The sequence below is a fragment of the Polychytrium aggregatum genome, assembly GCF_025602895.1.
Source record: "Polychytrium aggregatum strain JEL109 chromosome Unknown BJ171scaffold_57, whole genome shotgun sequence".
NCBI classification, from domain to species: domain Eukaryota; kingdom Fungi; phylum Chytridiomycota; class Chytridiomycetes; order Polychytriales; genus Polychytrium; species Polychytrium aggregatum.
Window position 1 is genome coordinate 32,956 of NW_026516259.1, and position 21,974 is coordinate 54,929.

Here is a 21,974-nt window from a genome sequence, read left to right on the forward strand (position 1 = left end):
TCGAAACAGGGATGCACCGTTTCATAGAGTGAGCCGGTGTAATTGGAAGTCATGGGGTTTCGTGGTGTAGTTGGTTATCACGTGAGTCTAACACACTCAAGGTCTCCGGTTCGATCCCGGACGAAACCATTCTCTCGCTCCGCTAGCTCAGTTGGTTAGAGCGTGGTGCTAATAACGCCAAGGTCACAGGTTCGATCCCTGTGCGGAGCATTTTTTGCTTCCCTTCTCTGTTTTCACTCCATTCCATCCATGTTCCCATCCATTTTGATTGCCACACTCACTCCACTGCTGTATTCACATTCCTACTCTTGTTGTCTGCCTAATCCTTCGTTCCTCCGTCTCTCATCGATCATCATCCACTCGCTCACGCCAGTATCTCCCATCTGCCACAGCCTTGATCCATCTCACTGCACTTCATCCAGGCTCTCCACACCAACACCACTGCACAGACACCATCTACAGCCACGGCGAATGGCATTCCATTATGCACCGAGATTGTTAGGCATCAATCGATTGAACAACCCTGTTCTGGCCCTCGCTGCCACTCGCATCGTCTGATTGTTGTCACATTCCCAGCCATATCCTGCCCACTCGTGTTGTGTTCCATTCACTCCTTCACGCCAGTCTGATCCCTGTTGTTTATCTTGACGATCTTTGTCTCGTCAGTCGTGGCTCGCTGGTCCAGCAATTCATGATGGTGTCTTCCCACCAGATTGTCTGAGAATACATCTTCTCACTCCATTATCATCCTCGCTGTCGCCAATGGCCATCGCCATCATCAGCTGAAACCAAACCTGAGTGCACATCCTGTCCCCCAAGCGAGGCAGTACTCCAATGCATCCAAATCAGACATGCGTCAGTCGAGCCATGCCATCTGACTACTCACGCACATCCGCAGTACGTGGCGTCCTCCAACTCCAACTTATGTGGGATCGTGAGTGGATTAAGAGACCTGGCGATATATCCGGCTCCGCATAACGCAAATACATGGAGCATGACCCGCTCCTTTCAACTACTTCGTTCCTCAAGATCGCCGCACTCGCTGTCAAGGTGGGCCCGTCTCTGCTGCCTTGGTGCATTGGCAGCGATTACTCCGTTTGTCGTGGGCCTGTATCCTCGGACTGCTTGTGGCGCAGAGAAGTGATTCTCACATGACCGTGAAGCTTCTTCTTCATCTCCCACCACCGTTTGTCGCCCGCATCTGCAATCCTTGCCCCTCTCTGCACCCAGCGTGGACTCGAGCAATCCGCCGATGGACGTCTTGCACCGCGGCGCTGGCCCGACCGAGCCGCAACTCAGTGCCCAGCACAATAGCCCCACAGCATTTGCTTGCAATGTCCATGGTGCTCGCCACGATGTCTTCATTGCCTCTGGATGTGGGACCGACGCTTCGTCCGCAAAGGAAATCGAACGCTTGCTTATTTCTACGGCCTCTCGTCGCTTCAGTCGTCAGCCCCTGACCTTCCTCACCCCTGAGTGTGTTTCTATCCATGAATCTCAACCAAACGCCTGGATCGACGCCCTGTCCAGATGCCAGTGCATCGTCATTCTTCTCAGTTTGGAGGCCATTACGATCATGAAGGAGAAGGCCGTAATCGGTACTGACGACAAATTCCTCCATCTCATCAAGACTGTCACTGACCTCAAGAGCGAAAACAAAGAGCTGTCGCTCATTCTCCTGACCGTTGACTGTGTCAATTTCGATATCAGTCAACCAGCACATACAGAGCTGAAGCTCCAACCCCTTCTGGATGCCACCAACCCTTTGCACGACCAGCTCGGGGCTGTCTTTCATGCCCTCGGCCAAGTCGAAAGACTCAGATACCGCCGCGATCGACCCCACCGTGCTATCTACTTCATCTCCAAGATCTTTGGCTGTATCAATCCGGATCCAGAAACCAGCCGAAGCCTCTATCTAGAACATTGCAGCGACTGCTCTCTCCGGGTCGAGATATCCAACCTCGATGAGCTCTTGAAGCGAATCACCCGGACCGGCCGCGCAATCGTTTCTGGCAATAGTGGCATGGGGAAGACGGTTTTGGTTCGACAATTCCTGCACCTCCTGATGGGCACACTCCTCACCCACAACCGCTCCGAACTTTATGACTTCAAACAGTCAACGGGCTGCACGAGCCCGCAATACTCCCGACTCTTCTGGATCCGCTGTGCGACCGAATGGACGGCCCTCGATTCCCTGGTCGCCATATTCCCAAAAGTGGACCCGAAAACGGTCAAGGAATACGCCTCCCGCTTCTTTGCTGAAAACAAGTCCTATCTCCTCATCCTCGACGACGTCAACGATATGTCTGTGCTGGATTCGCTCTTTCAGGGAGCGGCCGTTGCTGGTTTCGGTGGTGATGTCGTTGCAACGACCGAGCGAACGGCCGAAAGTGATGACTCCTTCCTGACGGATCTGGGCAACAAGCTCAGTGATACTCGGCAGACCATCATCCCCCTCCAGCCTTGGTCTCTGTGGGCGTCGCTGCAGTATGTGTTTAACCTCACCTACTTGGCGGAAATCATGTACAAAACACAAGGCTGGCGACCCCCCGCGATGCGCATCGTTGAGTACATCAACGGCCACCCTCTTGCTGCCCAGGTTCTTCCACTTGTGTGGAACTATCATGGATTTTCGATTGAGGAGCTCGAGGCAGACTTTGCCAAGACCCTGGCGGAGCATGATCCGCAGGACCCGATTCCTTCGTCGCTCAAGACCATCGTCAACATGTCCATGGCCGCCTTCATGAAGAAAGGCGACGAAGGTGTTGCAGCCTGTCGCCTATTTGGAGCTCTTTGCTTGGTCGGTCCTGATGCGATTCCCTCTCTTTTGACCGAGGAAATCATAAAGACAGTGGACATATCGTCCGATGGTGAGCTGTTTTCTAGATTCGTCCACCGTCACCAAGGCTCATGGCTGGCCCACAGTCTCGCATTCGATCTGATTCATTTCGTATCCCTCTCGTGTGTGTTTTCGTTCTCATATATAGGATCGAGTCTGATCCAAGTCATCTCTTCCAATGGACTGTTGAAACTTACAATGAGCAACCATTGCTTCATCCATGATGCTATCGGAGCTCTCGTGTGGCGCTTCATCGACGAACATCCAGAAATCGATGGTGAAGCAATCAGGGGTGCCACCGGTCGCGCCCTCCTCTCCCTCTCCAATGCGGCGATTGCACTGGGGAACGAAACCAAAGACCCCTCCGCCTCCTGCCCTTACGATCCTCCCCATGTTTCGCCCCTAGTGGATTACAGAGGGACCGTCTGGAGCAAGCAGCTGGATTTCTTTGCCGAGAGCGACCATGGAGACGCCTACGGACAGGTTTTGCATTATCAGATCGAGCTCAGCGCGGCCCAGCTGGCTCAGGCGAGGATGCAGTTCTCCAAAGCCATTTACTTTTATCAGGCGTCGCTCAAGCGTGCTCTTCGCACCCATGGCACAAAAGAACACATCGATATTGCTACGATATACCACTCGCTTGGAGATATTGCAAGATTCGAGGGGCGCATTGCCTCCGCCCAAGAATATTACATCGAAGCTTGCGCAATAGCAGAAAGAGTCCATCAAACCCGCAGAGACCCGTCTATTGCCCTCATGTTGCATCGCCTCGGAGCAATCGCTGCCTCCCAAGATCGCCTGGATGATGCCTTGCCACTCCTTCAAGAATCTCTTGATCTCACTACCGAACTGCTTGGAACCCGAAGAGATCAGAGCGTCGCACACTTGCTTGCCCACATCGGCAACATCAACTTTTCGCAAGGACAATACAGCGATGCCTTCCGCCACCTCCGAGAGGCGCGGGATATCGCCGTCGAGTTTGACCCTGTAGGACGCACGGCCGAGGTTCGAGAGATTGTCAAGATGCTTGCAAGCGCCGCAGACCGTTTGGATTGGGTCGATGAAGCTTGCAAGCACCATCTCGAGCTCTTGAACATGTTCACAATCATTCATCACACATACGATCACCCTGATTGTGCTGACACTCTTGAAGACGTCTCCAGGACGTTCGACCGTAAGGGAGACTTGCATCAGGCCATCGATAAGCTTGAAATGGCCTTGCGAGTCCGTCTGAAGATTCATGTCGGAACGGACGATCCTGCGGTCGTCAAGACCCAGAGAAAGCTCGACGAGCTGAAGAAGCGCGAACGAGACGCCAAGTTCGCTCAGCAGCGCGATCTTTACTATCGTGTGTATTCCGATGCCGTGAAGGCCTGCGATGCTGGCAATCACGGGGCTGCAGTCGTAAATTTCGGCTTTTCGCTCGAACAGTGCCAGAACGCACATGGCTCCGCGAAGCACCTCGATGCTGGGCAAATGTCATACATGATGGCTTTGGCAATGCTCGATCTTGGTCAGTCAGAAAAGTCGCTGACACATTTCCAAGATGCAATCGACACTCTGGAAGAGGTGTGTGGAACTCGTGAAAGACAAGACATTGCCATCATATACGGATTCATGGGTACAGCGGCGGCAAGCCTGTCGCTTCGCAAAGACGTGATGCGATACTTCAGCGAGGCCCTCGAGATGTTCATTCGGTCCCCTCCCGGAAGCGACTGTTTCTTTAGCTCGAGCGCTCTCATCAAGTCCGGCGACCTGTATGGAAGCGTGATCCGCACTGTGTCGCCCGATCCATCCCCCGATGCTGTCGACGTCGGGATGCATATTCACCCCAAGAAGGAGCCATTGAGTGTTGCATCCTCTCTGGCCGGAATGGCGTCGGTAGCGGCCCTCAAGGGAAAGTTCCAAATTGCATATGATCTTTCCAAACAAGTGCTCTCTATCCTCATCACGGCGCAAGCTCCTGCCCTGCTGATTGCGAGAGCACATCACAATATGGGAATCGTGCTGCGATGCCTTGACCACAGAGGCGATGCATGGGAGCAACTGCAGCAAGCTCGGGATATCTATGTTGGCCTGCATGGCACAAGCGATCATCGGGATATTGCTCAGGTTCTGCACGAATTCGGCTGGCTTTTCCACGTCGCTGGCGATTTCGATCGGGCTCTATCGAGCCACCAAGAAGCCCTCGCCATCATTGACAGAACCATGGCAAGTCAGGCAGGTGAAGATGCTGCCGATTTTCTGCGTGGGTGTGGCGAAAGCTCTCTCAAACTCGGACACCTCGACGAAGCCGCAGCATACCTGAACGAATCCCACGAGACTTTCACCGGCCTCTCGGACCTGAAGCTGAGTCTCGGGGGCTCATACACGCTCTGCGCCCTCGGTGACCTGAAGCGCACGCAGGGTCAGATCGATGATGCTACACGATTGTATGCGAACTCGATGGCCCAGGCTCAGGGGCTGATTGAATCCCGCACGCATCCCCTCATCGCAAGATGCTTGAGTGGGCTCGCCGAGATCGATATCTCAAGCCTCCGCTATCGCAAAGCACAAGGGCATCTCGAGGAAGCCGTGTCTATATTGTGTGCCTCAGTTCCTAATCATCCCGACACAGAGTCAGCCAAGTCACAGCTCGAGGAAATCCAGGTGGAGCTGGGCCGAAGCGAGACGGTCTCGTCTCTCGATGGAGGAGCCGACGAAGCCGGTGGCTCAAAGGCCGATAACGAGCCACCACATGTCCATGTCGTGGGCAGCAACAAATCTCTGCAGACGGACCAGGAATCCGCCGAAGGGGGGCTTTAAGAACAAGAGCGGCATCGAGGACAGTGACTCGGTCTGTCTTGCAAGCACGGAAACTGGGCTCCACGATCCAAAAGCGGCATCGCAAAACTAGCGTAGGTAGAAAGGGGGGGAATATTCGCGACATCGATGGCAGAGGCTCTTAACGATTGTTGCTCCTGATGCGGTGATGATATTCTTCCGCAAGATCGTCAGTATAGAGGCTCACATTCAGGTGTTGGATGGTTATGGAGACAACTTTGCACGCCTCTGGCTGCTGTCGAGCATCCGGTTCTCTCCCACACAACTCCCCGCTATTCCCATGGTGAACAAGACCGTGATCTCGTTCATGCCAGAGCCTGGCGACCACGGTGATCTTGAAACATCTGAGATGTCGGGATACATGAGGGCTGGCCCGGTCGTATCAGAAGTGCTGCTGCTGGCCATGTAGACGACGAAGGAGAGGGACGGCTAAAGGGGTGGGGCGAAGCTTTTGGAGGATGAGAGGAAAGTGGACTCTGCGAGGGCGAATGGAGATGATGGAGGAGACCCGAGAGCGGCCCAGTGTCTTCACTCAGAGGCCGCCAAAGTGATCCGGTCTATTTCTTGTGGCTTGGTCCATCTCATACTACGCCTACATACGGGCTATGGGCTATTGTCTTTGCAGCCTCCGCTCAACGAGCCAAATTCAATCGATGCGACCAACATCCAAGCCAGTTCGACACTCGGTCTCTGTGATTGACCTGCACACCATGATCATGTGCCCCGGCTCCGCCACCATTTCGATTCCTTGACTTTGTCACTTTGCTTGGGCCGGCTTGGCCTTTCATCCTCGCATCTCATACCCACATCGACGCATCATGGCTGCCAGTGTCCGTATCTCCTCAGACATGGCTCGACTGGCCACCAACGACCACAGCCCAGACATCTTCACCATCGTCTGCTGCAACGAGTGCTTCCAGCTTGCCCTCGACCTGGCCACCATCAAGACCCTCCTGCGGGTGTGCAAACGAGCCCATCCTCTCCTGAGCTCCAAGGTGGCTCGTTTACACAGCTGGTGCAGGAAGGCAGGCCTGTGTCGTCCTGACAGATCACCCCGAATCGTCCTCACCCCGAGCGACCAGATCTCCCTCTCGCTTCACTGCAAGGATCAGGCTGAAGCCGATCGATCCTGGCTCATCGATCAAGCAGACCAAGGAAACGCATCGGCCTCATATCTCCTGGCCCGGGTTTTCCAAAGCGATGTCGGCAACAGAGTTGCGGTCGACGCCGAGCGGGTCGCCAAACAGCAGCAAATCTTCCACCTCCTCGAAGCAGCGGCCAAAGCCGATCATCCCATGGCGCAGTTCTATCTGGCCGAGTGTCACGTCTACGGCCGCGGTGTCGACCAAGACCACACCAAGGCCACCGGGCTCTATCGCAATCTTGCTGAGCGTGGATTCGCACAGGCTCAGATCGCCCTCGGTGAATGCTATGAGGCTGGCGAAGGTGTCGAACAAGATTTCAGCACAGCCATCGAATGGTACAGTCGGGCCGCAGACCAAGGCTGCGAAGATGGTCGACTCCATATCGTGTTCCTCCGTGGGTGGTTCTCATTCATCGGCCTTGGTGTCGAGCAGAGCGATGAAGTTGCCTTCAATCACTGGCAGGAAGTCAGCACCCAGTCCACCAACCCAGTCATCAAGACCATCGCCACCCACATGGTCGGATGGATGCATTACCTTGGCCGGGGTACCGAACGAGACGAGCAGAAGGGAATCAAGATCGTCCGCGATAGCAAGTCCAAGGAATTCCCGCTCGGAGAGGATAGTGGTCTTGCCGGATGGTACATAATCCCCTGCAGATCACCCGCATCGCACAAGTTTTATCGGTTGTGCCAGCTGGGATCGGAGCGAGACTGGCTCTGCAAGCATCTGGCGGCCGTGTGTTTGATCAACGGATTCGGAACGGCAGCGAACGCAGAGATGGCTGCGTGCATCTTTGAGCAGCTTGCCAACGAAGGCCATGGCGACAGCCAGTTCAGGCTGGGGATGTGCTATCGGTATGGCTGGGGCGCACGGAAAAGTTACTCAAGGGCAATTCGGTGGTTCCGCAAGGCAGCCGACCTGGGGAACTCGTATGCACCGTGGATGGCCGGCCAGTGCTATCATTACGGATACGGAGTCACCACGAACTACGAAAAGGCAGCCAAGTGGTACCGCAGGTCCGCCAAGCGGGGCAACCGATATGGACAGTGGCAACTCGGCTACTGTTACAAGAATGGATTTGGCGTCAAGAGCGACATCGACAAGGCAAAATACTGGTACCGCAAGGCAGCCGACCAAGACTTTGATATCCCCGCCATCTCACTCAGAGAGCTTGAAAATGTACGCTAATCTGCAGTCCATGTGCTGCTATCGAACAAACAAGCAAGTGAAGCGTTTCATCCATTGCAAGCGCCCGAATGTCCACATCCAATGAACCTTCAGCGTGACACTCGCGAAGCGGCGATAGCTGAATGGAATTGTGTTTGACGCTCAATACATTCAATTCAGCCAATATAGAACACCGTGCTGCCCATTAAAATCGCTGATCTTGATCAACCGAGAGTGGCATCGAATGGCTCGACAGCGAATGCTCGGCCGGCTATGGCCAGTGATGTTGTCGCACGCCTTGATTCCTGACACTCTCTGGAGAACACTGCGGCTGTTGATCAAGTAGAAATGTATTATCTCAGCCAATCCCACGAGGGAGTTGAGATTTCTTCTGGAAAGAAAAGCGAAAGGACAGAGCATGTTGCGCAAGTGCCAGTGGTTATTCCTCAAGAGCGCATTGGCCGTTTCTGAGCAAGGCACTCGCCAACCGAGAAGCAACGGAACATATGTCACCAAACAACAAATCAAACCCGGCAAAGTGAAATTGAAGGATAGCAAAGAGAGACGAGGACTAGTTCGCTGGCTTTCTCAAGAGCAGCTCAAGGGCACACTCCGTCAAGGCGCTCGTGTCGGGCAAACTGGCTTGCTGGATGCGGTGCGGTTAGCCCCAGACATCGACGACGTAGCGGCCAGCCTCGGCCAGGGCAGCAATGTACTGCTCGGCTCGTTCCTTGCCGCGGCCATCGAAGCGCTCGACAATCTTGACGAAGCTCTCGCGGACGGCCGTGCCCAGAGCAGTGCTGCCGCAGAGGAGGATATGGGCTCCGCGCGAGCTGATGCCGGTCCAGAGCTGCTCGGCCAGATCGGTCTTGTTGACGATCAGCGTCTGGACGTACTCCTTCTGGCCGCCGAAGCGAGAGAAGGCGTACTCGAGGCGGGTCAGCACGCCCGACTCGAGGTGGGCCTGCAGCTCGCTCGAGTAGAGGGCGTCCTGGTCGGGATGGCGGCAGCCAAAGATGAGGGTGGCCTCGCCGAGCTCGACGCCTTTCTGCTTGAGGCCCTTGCGCTCCTCGAGGAAGGACCGCATGGGGGCAAAGCCTGGGAGGAACAGCGGCAGTCAGTGATTTGATCTGGTCGGTGGTGCCGAATCACTCAGGAGGCGCGATTCTCAGTTTGGTCCACAGCCATCCTGCTTGGCAGGGCATGTCAAATCCGACAACCCACAAGCACACCGGACACATCCTCACCCACCCAAGACACCACTACTCTATCCGATCGCTCCATCTGATCACCCCGTCCTCGTTGCGTGTCTCCCAGACAAGTCGTACCAGTGCCGGCGCAGACCAGGACAATGGGAGCCTTGGGATCCTCGGGCAGCTTGAACGCCGAGCCGTGAGGACGAATGTGGCCAAGGAGAGGGCCGCCGACCTCGAGTCCAGCGAGGAAGTTGGAAGACAGGCCCTTGTACACCACAGACTGGCCCTTCAGGTCGTGGTGCTCCTCGTTCAGCACGCCGATGCAGAGCTCGACCGTGGTTGGGGTGATGAGGTTGCTCGATGCGATGCTGTACAGTCTGGGCTTCTGGAGAGGAACATTCTGGAATATTCGCACAGTGGTCAGTGGTCAGTATTGGCAGCCAGCACCAGCCATCGTCGACAGCTATCACCCAGACGTTGCTGCATCTGCTCTGGGCCACTGCTTGGCCACTGCTTTGGATCGCAGTCTGTGCTCAACTCAGTTCAACATGGTTCGTGAGGGACCCACCTCGAGGAACTGGCCAAGAGGGATGCGAAGGCTCTTGAAGCGCTCGATCACGTCGGCGATGGAGGCCTTGGTCTTGGCAATCTGCTCGGTGTAGGCTCGGAGCGAGGCCTCGTCCGTGCCGGCGAGCAGCAGGAGGGCGTTCTTCTCGGGGGGACACTCGGTGCAGCCCGACAGGAACTTGAGGAAGTTGCGAGTCGGGGCAGTTCGAATGTCGACGCCGTTGAAAACGTAGCGAAGGGGGATCTCAGTGTCAAAGATCTGCAGCTCGCGCTTGGCAATCGAGTTGGTGTTGGACAGCTTGACGATCTCGTCGATGCCGTGGCCGGCCAAGTCCAGACTGGGCAGGATTCTGCGAACATCCTCCTCGGTGTTGCGGGGATACACCTCAAAGTGGTCACCGGCAGTGTACTTGTTGGTTTCGGAGGCGGGAATCTGTATGCAGCGATTGCGCCATTGTCAGTGGTCAGAATCAGACTCACCATCGTTCATCGTGGGGGTGCGTTGGGCCATGGATCACCGTCGTCAACATATCTGCTGCATTGCCTGTTATCCATACTCACCTCCAACACGATCGACCAAGCATCCTTGACGGCGCCGGGTTTGGTAAGCAGGGTCTTGCTCTTGACAATGTATCGGAAGCGGCCCAATCGGTTGCTGACGGCAAGGCCGGACTTTTGGAAGTTCTGCAGGAACGCATCGGTGGCTTTGCCAGCCCAGGTGACTTCGATGCTGTTGGAGGCGGGCGAGGGATCAACGACGTTGCTGACATCTGATCCAGAGATCTTGAAGGTGTAGGCAACGCTGGCCCAGAAGAGGCTGGTCCACTTGAGCGTGTCGGTGTCAAAGTCGCCATCCTGCGCGAGAGACAGAGAATGGGTGCGAGAGCAATCAGGGGTATGTCGCTCGTCAGATGCCCATCGTGGATGACTGTCACGATGCAGCATCTATCGGTGTGCCATCAACAAAGGACTGTCGATACCCGCACAGCCGAGTTGCACCCCATAAGCCAACCACATACCACATCGCCGGCACCGCGCTCCAGGAGAGGAGTGGCGCCAAGGTTGACGAGGGAGGTCTCGACAAAACGAGGAAAGTCCTGGTAGGTCTTCCACTGCTTGTTTCCAACGCCATAGATGGCAAAGATGGTGTCCTTGAGGGAACTCTGTCCCTGGGCAGAAATCCACTTGGCAAACTTTTTGGCATTGTCGGGTGGGTTGCCTGGGGGCACCGGAGGGTCACAGAGCTGTGATTAGCTGTCTCTGGGAGATACCGACAGGATGGGCCGGGGAACGGCGGCTTACCGTTGTAGGTCGAGGTCGCGACGATGACAAACTTGAAGCCAAAGAGCTTCTCGTTGGCATAGGTATCGAGAGAAGCGACAGTGGGCTTGAAGCCCAGCTTGACGGCCGAGTCGGCAATGTTGCGGGCGACCTGGGACAGGAGGCAGTCAGACACTTGGCATACGCATATCGTTGTACCGCAGATCACAGAGCAAGCAAGGGGACAACTTACGTCCTCGCTGGTGCCCATGTTGGTGCCGAACAGCACGAGGACCTCGCCAACATCGAGTCGATCGGCCTCGGATTGGATAACAAAGCTGCGGTTGGAGCTGGCGGGTTTGGCAGTATCCAGATCCAGAGTAACTTTGGGAGAAGGAGCCGGGGCACTGGCAGGAGCAGGGGCCTTGGTGAGGTCGATAGGTCCGGGCTCGCTGAGGTGGACGCGAATTCCATGAGGACGAAGGGCCAGCTTGACCTGAAGGACAGGCTCGGCGTCATCGGAAATCGTGAACTTGAAGTTGTGCAGGAGATGGGCAATCACAATTCTGGCTTCGATCAGGGCGAATTGAGAGCCAATGCAGGCACGAGGACTGGAGTGGCAAGAGAGCGAGCATGGCGATGTGGATCAATCAGCAGGTGCGCCATTGAGCCAGTTGCCAACACACCTTGCTCGCCCAGTCAGAGATCTACTCAACCAACCAGTTGCTCTATCGATTAGGCAGCCCAGCCTCAGCAATTCACGTCTTGCATTCCTGCACACCCTGCACATCCACACAGGCATGACTAATAGACACACTGAGGTACCAAGGTGGGAGCGGAACTACTGCGAGGTACTTACCCAGTTCCAAAGGGAATGTACGAGTACTGAGGACGCTTGGACTCGTTCTGGGGCAGGAAGTTGTCGGGGTTGAACACCTCGGGATTGGCGCCCCAGACAGCCGCGTTGCGGTGGGTGTTGATGGCATGGAAGAGAACAGTTGTCCCCTCTGCACGGATCGGGTGAGATAACCTTGTTAGTCACAAGGAAAACTCCATTCTGGTACAAGCCAGTGAGCCATGGGCGAATGCGATATGGACCTAGTGGTGATGCAGCCACACGAACTTACTCTTGATCAAGTAGGGTCCGACAAATGTGTCTCGAGTGCATTGTTTGGCAAAGGCTAACGTGGCAAAGCCAATTTTATCAGTTGCACATATAACCGCACCGCCAAGCAGTATCTTGATCGACGTATCTGTCGCAACCAAAACTGTCTTGCTCATATGATTGCACGAGCGACGCAATGTAGGGACATACCAGGAGCTGAAGGGTACAGACGCAGTGTCTCCTTGAGAACGGCAAGGGTGTACTTGAGCTCGCCGACAGACTTCTCGTCAATGTTGCCATTGCCCTTGGCAAACACAGTCTCGATTTCATAGCGGAGCTTTTGCTCAACCTCGGGATGGGTGGCGATCATGTAGATAGTCCAAGTCAGCAGACTGGATGTGGTTTCATGACCTAGTGAGTGAGTGAGTAAGAGTGAGTGAGTGAGTGAGTGAGTGAGTGAGTAAGAGTGAGTGAGTGAGTGAGTGAGTGAGTGAGTGAGTGAGTGAGAACTGCTGTGACCTATTCGGGGCCATAGCAGAGATCACGAAAAGCACGTACCGGCAATCATAAAAGTGACGATCTGGAAGGCAATGTTCTCCGGAGAGAGCTTGACACCGGTTTCTGGGTCCTGAATCTTGAGCATGCGCGAGCACATATCCGAGTACTTGTCGGTATCGGCCTGGTGCTCCTTGATCACCTCGTTGACGGTTGACATGATGAAGGTGACGGCCTCTTGAACCTTCTGCTCCTTGCTACAACCAGTGAGCCAGTTGATCCTTTCGGCAATACCCGAGAGCGGACCGAGCTTGTTTTTTCCCATCGCATACTCAAACAGGAAGACCATGTGCTTAACCTGGGTAAGAGCATCCATGGCAGGTGAGAGATTCAGGAGTGGTTGGATTCCAGTCGGTATGCAAGTGATCCCATGGAGGATGCCGGTGCACTCGTTCGAGAATACACAGGTCCAGAACGAACGGGTGGTGACTTACGAAGGGGTGCTCCTCGGCACTGGAGATGGAGTTGAGCTCGTACGAGAAGCCAAAGAGAGAGACAATGTCCAAGGTAACTGCAGCGGCAGCGGTGGCGTTAGCATTCTGAATGACCATCACCAGCGACCGATATCGCCATCACAGCGGCCTTGCTCCGTCATATGGACACAATTTTCACAGTCTCGGAGCGATGCACCAGATACGGCGGATGCACGATACGTACCTTTGGACATCCACTCGGAGATATCAAAGGTCTCGTCCTTCTCAAGGAAACGGGTGCGGAAGGCTTCGACCAGCAACTTGGTCTGCTGGTTCATAAGCGGAATAGATGAGCTCAGCGATTTGACAGAGAACGCCGGAATCAAGATACGGTGGGCCATGCCCCAAACCGGGTCGTCGTCATTGGCGGTAAACAAGCCGTTGCCGGCGATCGGTTTGAGATAATGAAGGGGGCCGGCGTTGGTGAACTTGCCAAAGCAATCCTCCTGTTTCATGATCTCCTCGATCAAGTAGGGATCGGAAACCACGACGGCGGGACGAGGACCCAGAGAAACGGGAAAAAAGTGGCCGTATTTCTGTCGGAGGCAAGCAGCATGCATTGGCGTCATTAGCAAACTCTCGATGCGGCGGCGTCATCGGCATATGATATGATAGATCAGTGCTTCGTGGTCGGACGGGAGCATCGGCACTGGTACCGACAGCCAGCTCGACCAGATCACTGGAACAGGACAAGGCTTTGAATACTGCCACATGCAGTTTGGTACTGCGGCCAAAGAGCAAGAAACAAATAACTGTCGCCCTCAAGCTAGTCTATGTGATTGCGCCAAGGACCGAGCAGCCTCGGCATACTAACATGGTTCAGATCGATCATGGCCAAAATAGGAATTGGAAGCAGGTCCAGCACATTGCCTGAAAAGAAGAGAGGAGATGTGTGGTGTGAGATTGAAGCTTGAGCAGATGGCCGCTAGAATATCAACCAGAAGGTGCGACATGAAGCCGACGAGCAGGCAAGAAGTTTACCAAGGATCGGCTTGGGAGGGGGTCCTGCGAAAATCCGTGAAATGCAAGTTAGTGCTGAGCAAATCCAGACCCACATCCGAGTATCAATCACCATCCAGATCGGCGATCTAGTTCGCACAGGGGCTGAAAGCTGCTGGGAGGGGGTGGCGAGTCATTGCAGCCTTCCCACGACACACGCGTCGGAAGCAGATATGGGCAGAGTTCGGGCAGGACGGAGACAGAATGCGGACAGGAGGCAGAGAGGGTGAGCGATACACACCCGGAGGCAGGGGCAGCTGGTGGCGACCAGGAGATCCGCTGGCAAACCAGAGGTTGCTGGCCTTGAGATCAGAGACCCGGTCGGCTTGATCCTTGAGGGCAGACTTGAGCAGCAGGCTCGGGTCAACGGGATAGGGCGTCAAGCGCGGGTTTGCGATGCCAAACTCGGTCTCGATGCACTGCAAGAGCGAGGTGAGATCGTGGAAGATGCGTGCGCCAGAGTACCCCAAAGCGGGCTTTTCGCCTTGGGTTTGGGCTTGAGCTTGGGCCTGGTGTGGGAAGGTGGGAGGAGCAACGCCCTCGGAGCCAACGTCGATCAGGATCGACTGGCTCGGGAGGTTGTTGTTGATGATGGCGACATAAACAGGGGAGGCGGACATGGTAGCGAAGAAGCCTAGCTGCCGGATGGACGCTGGACAGATGGGCAGGGATGGGCAGAAGAAGGTCGACCAGGGTGGTTGGCTCAAATGCTGAGAGGCGGGGCTGGTCGAACGGTCGGATCTCGTGGCTGCCGAGGGAACAAAGGCGAGGTGGAGTGTCAAGCCCGGCTCGCCGCCAATCACGCCAATCCCGTTCACCCGGCGGAAGAGCGGTCGACGGAGTGTGGTTGACTACGTGGTTGACTACGTGGTTGACATCGTGTGGTGGATGGGGATGTGCGATTGATGGAGGTGCGGTGGATGGTGCGGTTATAGCTGCATCGCCAGCTTGTCTTCTTTGTAGGCGTCTCGGATGGTATGGATCAGATCTGCCCACAACCACAATCGATCTTGGACAATGATTGCCAATCGATCGAATCGATCGACACAGCGCACCTGGAGGGCGTCGGGGGCTTCTGATGATCTCTGGGTCGCTTCCGTCAAGACAGATGCCCACTGGCATCGTCCCACATCCAAGCTGTTCCTGATCCCGGAATGCTGCGACTGCATCATATTCTTGGGCTTTGCAGCCAGAACTTGGAGGCCCTCAACAATCCGTCCACACAGCCATATGCGCCTGTCTCTCGTCTCCGCTTGGCTCATTACAGCAGAGGCGCAACAGCCGCTCACCATCATGAGGTCGAAAAGCTCCGTCGCATTGTCCGCTCCGGGGTGAGATCGACTCCTCGCGGATTCTTGGGGCTCGTTCGGTTCGACTGGCTGCCCGTGTCCTCTCACCATCCAAGATCGGCGTCGCCCGAGCTGCGTCGATACCAGAGCGGGCTACAGTGGGCCCTTTGCCCAGTTGTGCCTGAATTGGCGCCTGTCCCATGCCGCACCCAATGCATAAGCAGCAGCCTTCAGACCCAGCTCAGGCCATGGCGGCTGCTTTGAGGCATTCAGGCTATTTGGCTGTCCCGGATGGTTATCTCGACCTTGACTGGCTTGAGCGATTCAGTCGCAGCAGTATTCAAACGGGAGGCGGAACCTCGGCTTGCACAGCAAACGTCCCGCCACTTGTCTCGCCAGCGGAGCCGCAGCCAAACCTTGCAGCATCCGACGACACCCGAGTGAGCACCGCCATCCTTGAGGCGTATCGGACTTGGTCTGCTCCTTCGCTCCGTGCTGTGCAGGACCCTTGATTCGCCTGGCCTGCCGCGGTGCCTGGTTGGAGTACAGCACGATTCCTCTGCGCCTTGTGCAAACGGAACTACTCAAGTCCGTGCAACTGAGGCAGCAGACCCCATTCCTGGCGGTCCATCACTATCCAGGGCAGGCCTCCTTGCGTTGGGCTCGATGGCCCCAGCGATAGTTGTTGATAAGGCGAGTTCCACCGCCCCTTTCATAGATTCTTCCAACACAATCAATATGCTCTCTGCTGGCCGAGCAGTCCCAGCATCTCATCGTGCAAATTTGCTGCATGTCGACAATAGCCTCCTCCGCGAAGCCTGTCCCTGGGCCTTATAAATGATCTCAAGCGACCCGTCACCGCCAGCTTCAGGTCCAGAGCCCCTTCGCTGTAATTTTGCACAGGTGTCCCTGCTTCCAACCAATATCTTCATATCTTGCAACCATAATTCTCCCTCGAATCCATAAACACTGCGATGCCGTCGCAATTACGTGTTGCCCTACTTGTTGCCCTGTTGATCTCGTCCATCACCGTGACGGATGCCCAGCAGAATGTCTCCACCACCATCAATACCTTTGGTGGCTCCATGAGCAACAGCACCATGGAGCTACCCAGTTGGGCTCGCTATATTCAGGGCTTCTTGATTTCAATTGCGCTCCTCGATTACGTCATGTTCACCGGCTGCTTCCTCTATGGCATGTGTCTCGCCGGGATTGTGTCCGAGGGATTCTTCAACAAGGTCGGTATCTGCATCCACGACCCCCGATGCTATCTGCCATCTGCTTCATGCACATAGTTCATGCACTTAGTTCACGCACATACTTGATGCCACAACACATGCACATGACATACTTGATGCCACATGCACATGACACTTCGCGTCTGCTGACCATGAATACCCTGCCGCCCTGTCCCCTGCAGACCATGCCTTTCTTGTCCTCGATCTTGTTCCTGGTCCTGCGCTTCTGCTACTTCCCGTTCCTCTATGTCCTCATCCCCGTCGCCGGTCTGCCAAAGTTCCCCATGTGGGTCAACCAACTGGTCTTTGTCGGCTTGGTGTTCATGTACATCACCCTGCTGATCGCCCCAGTCACCTTCGGCATCATCTATGCCGTCAAGTACCGCATCTGGACCAACGTCAAGCGCGGCGACCCCAGCGTCCTCGAAAACGCCCGCCAAAAGGTCGACCAGCTCAAGCAAGTTCCCAAGATGGTCGTCGTCATGCCCATCTACAACGAGGAACCCGATGCCCTCATCACGGCCGTCAACTCGATCGTCACCTGCGAGTACCCCTGTGCCCAAGTTACCGTTTTCCTGAGCTTCGACAGCTCCGAGGAGTCGGAGCTCTTCCTGGCCCTCATGAAGGTCCTGACCCACGGCGGCGAGCGGCCCGAGGGCGGCTATGGTGCCCAGGTCCGCCTCATCTACCGCGGCGTCTACTTTATTGTCAACCGCTTCCCACACGGCGGCAAGCGCCACGTCCAGGCCCTCACCTTTGACCAGATTCGCTGTGATCCTAGCCTGCAACATGAGAACACCTTGATCCTCTTTATCGACTCGGACATTGTGCTGTACGAGGACGCCATGGTCGAGTTTGCCACCGCCCTCGACAAGAACCCCAAGCTCGTCGGCATGACCGGCTTTATGTCGGTTCTCGCCAAGAAACCCAAATTCTGGTGGTGGTTCCAAGATGCCGAGTATCTGACCGGCCAGGTCTTCAACCGAGCCCTCGAGTCTGGCCTGGGTGGCGTCACCTGCCTTCCCGGTGCTCTGGTAAGCGAAAGAATGCCTTGCCTGCTGCACCATCCATCGGCACGTTGTCTGCTGTACCGGCCATCGGCACACTGCTTGTGCAGCCAAACTCACCGCTCTCGTCTCGCCATTGCTGCCTTGCCGCCATTCAGACCATGATCCGCCTCAAGCAGCTCACCGTCGCCGCCGAGACCTACTTCTCCGAGCTCGACACCAAGAATATCTTCAACTACCACCGCTACTACCTCGGCGAAGACCGCTACCTGACCCATCTTCTGATGGAGCAGGAAAAGAGCTATGCCATCGGATTCTGCCCCACGGCCCGTGCCAAGACCGAGGCCCCTGCCACCTGGAAGCAGTTCCTCAAGCAGCGCCGCCGCTGGCTGCTCGGTGCCTTTGCCAACGACGTCTACTATTTGGCGAGCCCTAGATTATGGAGACGCGCGCCGTTCTTGCTGATGTATTCGACAGCAAACTTTTCATGTCGTTCAACTGGATTCGTTTTTTTGATCATCTTCTTCCAACTGGCGGCTGGCGCAAGGCCAGAGCCCACCGCCATACTTCTTGTTTTCGCACCCCTGCTGTTCTTCTGGATGCTCGTCTCGATCTTTGCCATCATTCTCAAGCGCTCCAAGGTCGCGCTGATGTACCCGCTCATGCTGTTGTTGAATCCGTGGGTCAGCTTCTTCATCAACATCTACTCGATCCGAACCTGGTACCTGCGCTCGTGGGGCGGACCCCGCACCGATGTCGTCTCCCCCGCCGTCGATGTCTGCATCGTCACCGACCTCGTTCCCGACCCGGAGACCCAGACCCTGCGTGACTACAAAGTCGAGGACCCTGCCCTGGGCAAGAAGGTCGTTGTCCAGAAGAAGAACGACACTGCCGACGGCACCTTCTCCGAGTCTGCCAAGGCCGACACCAAGACCGACCTCGACGAGATTGTCGTCATCCGCGAGCGCGACGATGATACCTCGACCCTCGCTAGCGAACTCATAGATAAACCGACCTTGACCGATTCCGCCGACTCAAATGAACCTCATCTTTAAGACACAACATCTTCCTCGGTGCTTCGTAAAGTGGATCTATGGTAGCGGAAACACTCGCTCCTCTCGTATCTCATTTGATTACTACTGCCGAGTGGGAAGCAGGCGAATGGATCTGCGTAAACGTAAATGGATAATACACAAATGTTTCGTTCGGTCGGAGCACTCAAAGTGAGACGGAGATGGCCCGCGCTTCCGACCCTTATTCCAGAGCGAGCGTGCTGCATCGATTCTGAACGCTGGCCGCCTTTGCGACTGTGACCACTGTTGATAATGGCTGGTTGCACCGAATACATGTGCGCCCGGCTCAGCGACCGAATACCCTCCTCGGATTCCTCGTGCTGGCTGTTCATGTTGACTCCTCATGATCTCGCTGGCCAGCGGGCCCTGGTCGCTTTCACGTGTTGTCTCATGGCGCTGGCGCGAGTCCGCCCATATTGACCTCCCTCGTCCGCCTCCCTCCATCGCACCTCCATCGCATCTCAGTTGCATCTCCACCGCATCGTAAGTCATCGTCCCATGTCCAAGCTATTCACTTCCGACCAAGTCGCTGCCCACAATACCGACAAGGACTGTTGGATCATTGTCGAGGGAAAGGTGTATGACGTTACCACCTTTCTCAACGATCATCCTGGCGGCCGCAAGGTATTGCTCAAGGTCGCCGGTACCGATGCCACGACGCAGTTCCAGCAGTTCCACAATGCCGCTGTCCTTGAAAAGTTTGGCCCCGAGCTCCTCGTCGGAGCAGTGAGCGCCCACAGCGAGGCAACCACGACCTCAGAGGAGCCGACCCCCAGCATCGCCGAAGGCATGACCGAAGGCGAGCCCTTTGGCGAGCTGGTTCCTTTTGGTGACCCGTACTGGTACCAGGTAAGACTATGAGATCTCCTTGCTGCTGGATCACTCTCGTGTCTCTTGACCAATCTCACCCTACCTTCGATCGCGATCCATCTCAGGACTGGTACTCGCCCTATTACGATGACTCGCACCGACGTTTGCGCCGCTTCGTTCGCATCTTTGTCGAGAAGGAAATGATGCCTTTCTGTCACGAGTGGGACGAGGCAAAGAAAATCCCAGCCTCGCTGTTTCTCAAGGCCGGTGCGGCTGGCATCCTCCCCGCGGTTGCTGGTGGACACTGGCCGGTCGAATACGTTGCGTCTCCTCCGCCAGCGGACATCGCGATCAGCGAGTGGAACGCGTTCCATGAGTTCATCGTTTGCGATGAGCTCGCCCGCTGCGGATCGGGAGGTGCTCTTTGGGGTCTCTGCGGAGGTACGTGAGTCGTTTTTTGATACCACGGCTGTCCTATGGCGATCAATCTGACACGTTCCCATCAGGTCTCGGTATCGGACTCCCTCCGGTCATGAACTTTGGCTCCGCCGAGCTCAAGAAAAGAATCGTTCCGGATTGTCTCAGCGGCAAAAAGTTCATCTGTCTTGCAATCACAGAGCCCTGTAGGTGATTTGCGCATCATTGTCAGATGAGCTCGCCCCTGGCGGCTCAACGGGTGGCCTCGTCTGAACGGCGCTCATATTAGCATTTTATATCTAGATGCCGGCTCCGATGTCGCCGGTCTGCGCACCGAGGCCAAGAAGACCCCCGACGGCAAGTTTTACATTGTAGGTGCTGGCTGCGCGACCATTGACTGTGTACCGACTCTTTGAGAATGAGATGGAAGTGCTAACCCACGTGCTCGGTCTCCATCATGCAACAGCTGAACGGCGAAAAAAAGGTGGGTGTTGCAGGATGGCCGTTGGATCGTGGGAGATTTGGTTGCGCCAAAGAATCAGACTGATACCACATCTCTCTTCTAGTGGATCACCAATGGTGTGTATGCTGACTATTTCACGGTTGCCTGGTGAGTGTTCTGACACCGGCGAGCAACACGGCCCGTGCGGCGGCTGCCACTCGATGCCTGCACCAACCCATCCGCGCATCGCTTTGCTGACGATCATCTGCGTTCCCAGCCGAACCGGAGAGCCGGGCATGAACGGCATCTCGCTGCTTCTGGTCGAGCGCTCGATGAAGGGCGTAACGACTCGGCAGATGCAGTGCTCCGGTGTCTGGGCCAGTGGCACCTCGTACATTGCGTTCGAGGACGTCAAGGTGCCTGTCGAAAACCTCATCGGCAGAGAGAACAAGGGTTTCAAGGCCATCATGTTCAAGTGAGTCCAGTCGCTGCTGCCGATGCATCGCTTTGCATACTCGTCCAGGCTCTCACCGAAACGAATCATCACGCCCAGTTTCAACCATGAGCGAATGGGTATTGCCATCCAAGCCAATCGCTTTTCACGCGTCTGCCTCGAAGAGTCCCTGAAGTATGGACATAAGCGCAAGACATTTGGGTACGTCGATGCTATTGAACCAGTTCAGAGCATCTCCGACCAAATATCCTGACCGCTCCGAATCCAGAGTCAGCAAGGATTCTGCTCGCACTGCGACATCCCCACCAACTCCGCAACGTTGCTCATTCACGGTCTATATGTCTTCCTTAGCAAAAACCTTGTCGACCATCCAGTTATCCGCCAGAAGCTGGCCAACATGGCTCGCAAGGTTGAAGCCACACACGCCTGGATGGAGTCCTTGATCTATCAGACCACACGGATGCCACCCGAGCTGCAAATGCTCAAGCTCGGCGGGCCCATCGCGCTGCTCAAGGTTCAAGCCACACAGACCTTCGAATACTGCGCCCGAGAGGCCGCCCAGATCTTTGGAGGCTTGGCCTATTCCCGTGGCGGACAGGGCGAAAAGGTCGAAAGACTCTACCGTGAAGTTCGAGGTGAGTTCTGGCTTTCCCACACCACGATATTGATCATGGGAAGTGACTGTGAATGCAAGCATCATCTGCAAACTGACTAACTGGCTGACCCTTACGCCGACGTCTCCGCGGCTCCAGCCTATGCCATTCCTGGAGGATCAGAGGAGATTATGATGGATCTTGGAATGAGACAGTCCATCAAGGTCTCTCAGTTGATGGGTGCCAAACTCTGAGGCAGCTCACAATAGCTGTTTGTGGGCCCTGGCAAACCGGTCCCCTCGGCAATATACGAAATGCGGGTCGGCAACGCTCGCTCGCGTACTCGATGATAGCCGTGCAGATGGATGCCCATTTTTGTTGAGAGATGCGTGCACTGCATGTCGTCGCTACACGGCGGTTCATACAGCTTGTTCAGAGCGAAACGGAGCAATGGCATCTCTGAATGCCCTTCCTATCCACCACGGCCTGCTGTGGTTTGGGAGAGCTCATCTTTGAGATACA

The 21,974-nt window shown here is 55.6% G+C and overlaps 5 protein-coding genes and 2 non-coding genes across 7 annotated transcripts; 6 read left to right on the top strand and 1 right to left on the bottom strand.

The window, feature by feature from the left end:
• Positions 1-55: 55 nt before the first annotated feature.
• Positions 56-129, top strand: BJ171DRAFT_t289. Its single transcript has one exon. It is a non-coding gene; the product is annotated as a tRNA-Val (tRNA).
• Positions 130-136: 7 nt separating this feature from the next.
• BJ171DRAFT_t290 lies at positions 137-210 on the top strand. The gene has a single exon. It is a non-coding gene; the product is annotated as a tRNA-Ile (tRNA).
• A 1,042-nt stretch (positions 211-1,252) lies between these two features.
• Positions 1,253-5,644, top strand: BJ171DRAFT_478793 (uncharacterized protein; the record flags this gene model as incomplete). Its single annotated transcript, XM_053108915.1, has 2 exons — positions 1,253-2,870; positions 2,988-5,644. 2 exons carry the CDS (start codon positions 1,253-1,255, stop codon positions 5,642-5,644), a joined length of 4,275 nt encoding a protein of 1,424 aa, XP_052962476.1.
• A 799-nt stretch (positions 5,645-6,443) lies between these two features.
• On the top strand, positions 6,444-8,180 carry BJ171DRAFT_603096 (uncharacterized protein). Its single transcript, XM_053115163.1, has one exon. It carries the CDS (start codon positions 6,481-6,483, stop codon positions 7,993-7,995), a length of 1,515 nt encoding a protein of 504 aa, XP_052962477.1. The 5' UTR covers positions 6,444-6,480; the 3' UTR covers positions 7,996-8,180.
• A 126-nt stretch (positions 8,181-8,306) lies between these two features.
• Positions 8,307-14,842, bottom strand: BJ171DRAFT_464033 (cytochrome P450). Its single transcript, XM_053108539.1, has 16 exons — positions 14,371-14,842; positions 14,112-14,135; positions 13,945-14,000; positions 13,315-13,666; positions 13,092-13,168; positions 12,661-12,955; positions 12,313-12,513; positions 12,125-12,178; positions 11,857-12,004; positions 11,251-11,608; positions 11,040-11,169; positions 10,757-10,956; positions 10,299-10,592; positions 9,739-10,170; positions 9,303-9,570; positions 8,307-9,072 (listed from the first exon to the last, which is right to left on the bottom strand). The coding sequence occupies exons 1-16, from the start codon at positions 14,747-14,749 to the stop codon at positions 8,636-8,638; spliced, it is 3,705 nt and encodes a 1,234-aa protein (XP_052962478.1). The 5' UTR covers positions 14,750-14,842; the 3' UTR covers positions 8,307-8,635.
• Positions 14,843-16,518: 1,676 nt separating this feature from the next.
• Positions 16,519-18,878, top strand: BJ171DRAFT_464037 (chitin synthase-domain-containing protein; the record flags this gene model as incomplete). Its single annotated transcript, XM_053108540.1, has 3 exons — positions 16,519-16,656; positions 16,839-17,690; positions 17,822-18,878. 3 exons carry the CDS (start codon positions 16,519-16,521, stop codon positions 18,716-18,718), a joined length of 1,887 nt encoding a protein of 628 aa, XP_052962479.1. The 3' UTR covers positions 18,719-18,878.
• A 320-nt stretch (positions 18,879-19,198) lies between these two features.
• On the top strand, positions 19,199-21,805 carry BJ171DRAFT_525001 (putative acyl-CoA dehydrogenase). Its single transcript, XM_053112617.1, has 10 exons — positions 19,199-19,585; positions 19,672-19,987; positions 20,053-20,169; positions 20,267-20,334; positions 20,430-20,447; positions 20,530-20,573; positions 20,683-20,880; positions 20,959-21,060; positions 21,211-21,494; positions 21,612-21,805. The coding sequence occupies exons 1-10, from the start codon at positions 19,235-19,237 to the stop codon at positions 21,704-21,706; spliced, it is 1,593 nt and encodes a 530-aa protein (XP_052962480.1). The 5' UTR covers positions 19,199-19,234; the 3' UTR covers positions 21,707-21,805.
• The last annotated feature ends 169 nt before the right edge of the window (positions 21,806-21,974 follow it).

What these genes read in the sequence shown, in the direction of transcription:
- BJ171DRAFT_464033 (XM_053108539.1), bottom strand. Translation starts at nt 14,749, where the DNA reads ATGTCCGCCTCCCCTGTTTATGTCGCCATCATCAACAACAACCTCCCG. An exon ending in ACATGGGCACCAGCGAGGAC is followed by an intron (nt 11,170 to 11,250) that starts GTAAGTTGTCCC and finishes CTCCTGTCCCAG; the next exon opens with GTCGCCCGCAACATTGCCGA. An exon ending in CTCTTGGCCAGTTCCTCGAG is followed by an intron (nt 9,571 to 9,738) that starts GTGGGTCCCTCA and finishes CGAATATTCCAG; the next exon opens with AATGTTCCTCTCCAGAAGCC.
- BJ171DRAFT_525001 (XM_053112617.1), top strand. Translation starts at nt 19,235, where the DNA reads ATGTCCAAGCTATTCACTTCCGACCAAGTCGCTGCCCACAATACCGAC. An exon ending in TCTTTGGGGTCTCTGCGGAG is followed by an intron (nt 19,988 to 20,052) that starts GTACGTGAGTCG and finishes CGTTCCCATCAG; the next exon opens with GTCTCGGTATCGGACTCCCT. An exon ending in ACTCTACCGTGAAGTTCGAG is followed by an intron (nt 21,495 to 21,611) that starts GTGAGTTCTGGC and finishes CCGCGGCTCCAG; the next exon opens with CCTATGCCATTCCTGGAGGA.
- BJ171DRAFT_603096 (XM_053115163.1), top strand. Translation starts at nt 6,481, where the DNA reads ATGGCTGCCAGTGTCCGTATCTCCTCAGACATGGCTCGACTGGCCACC.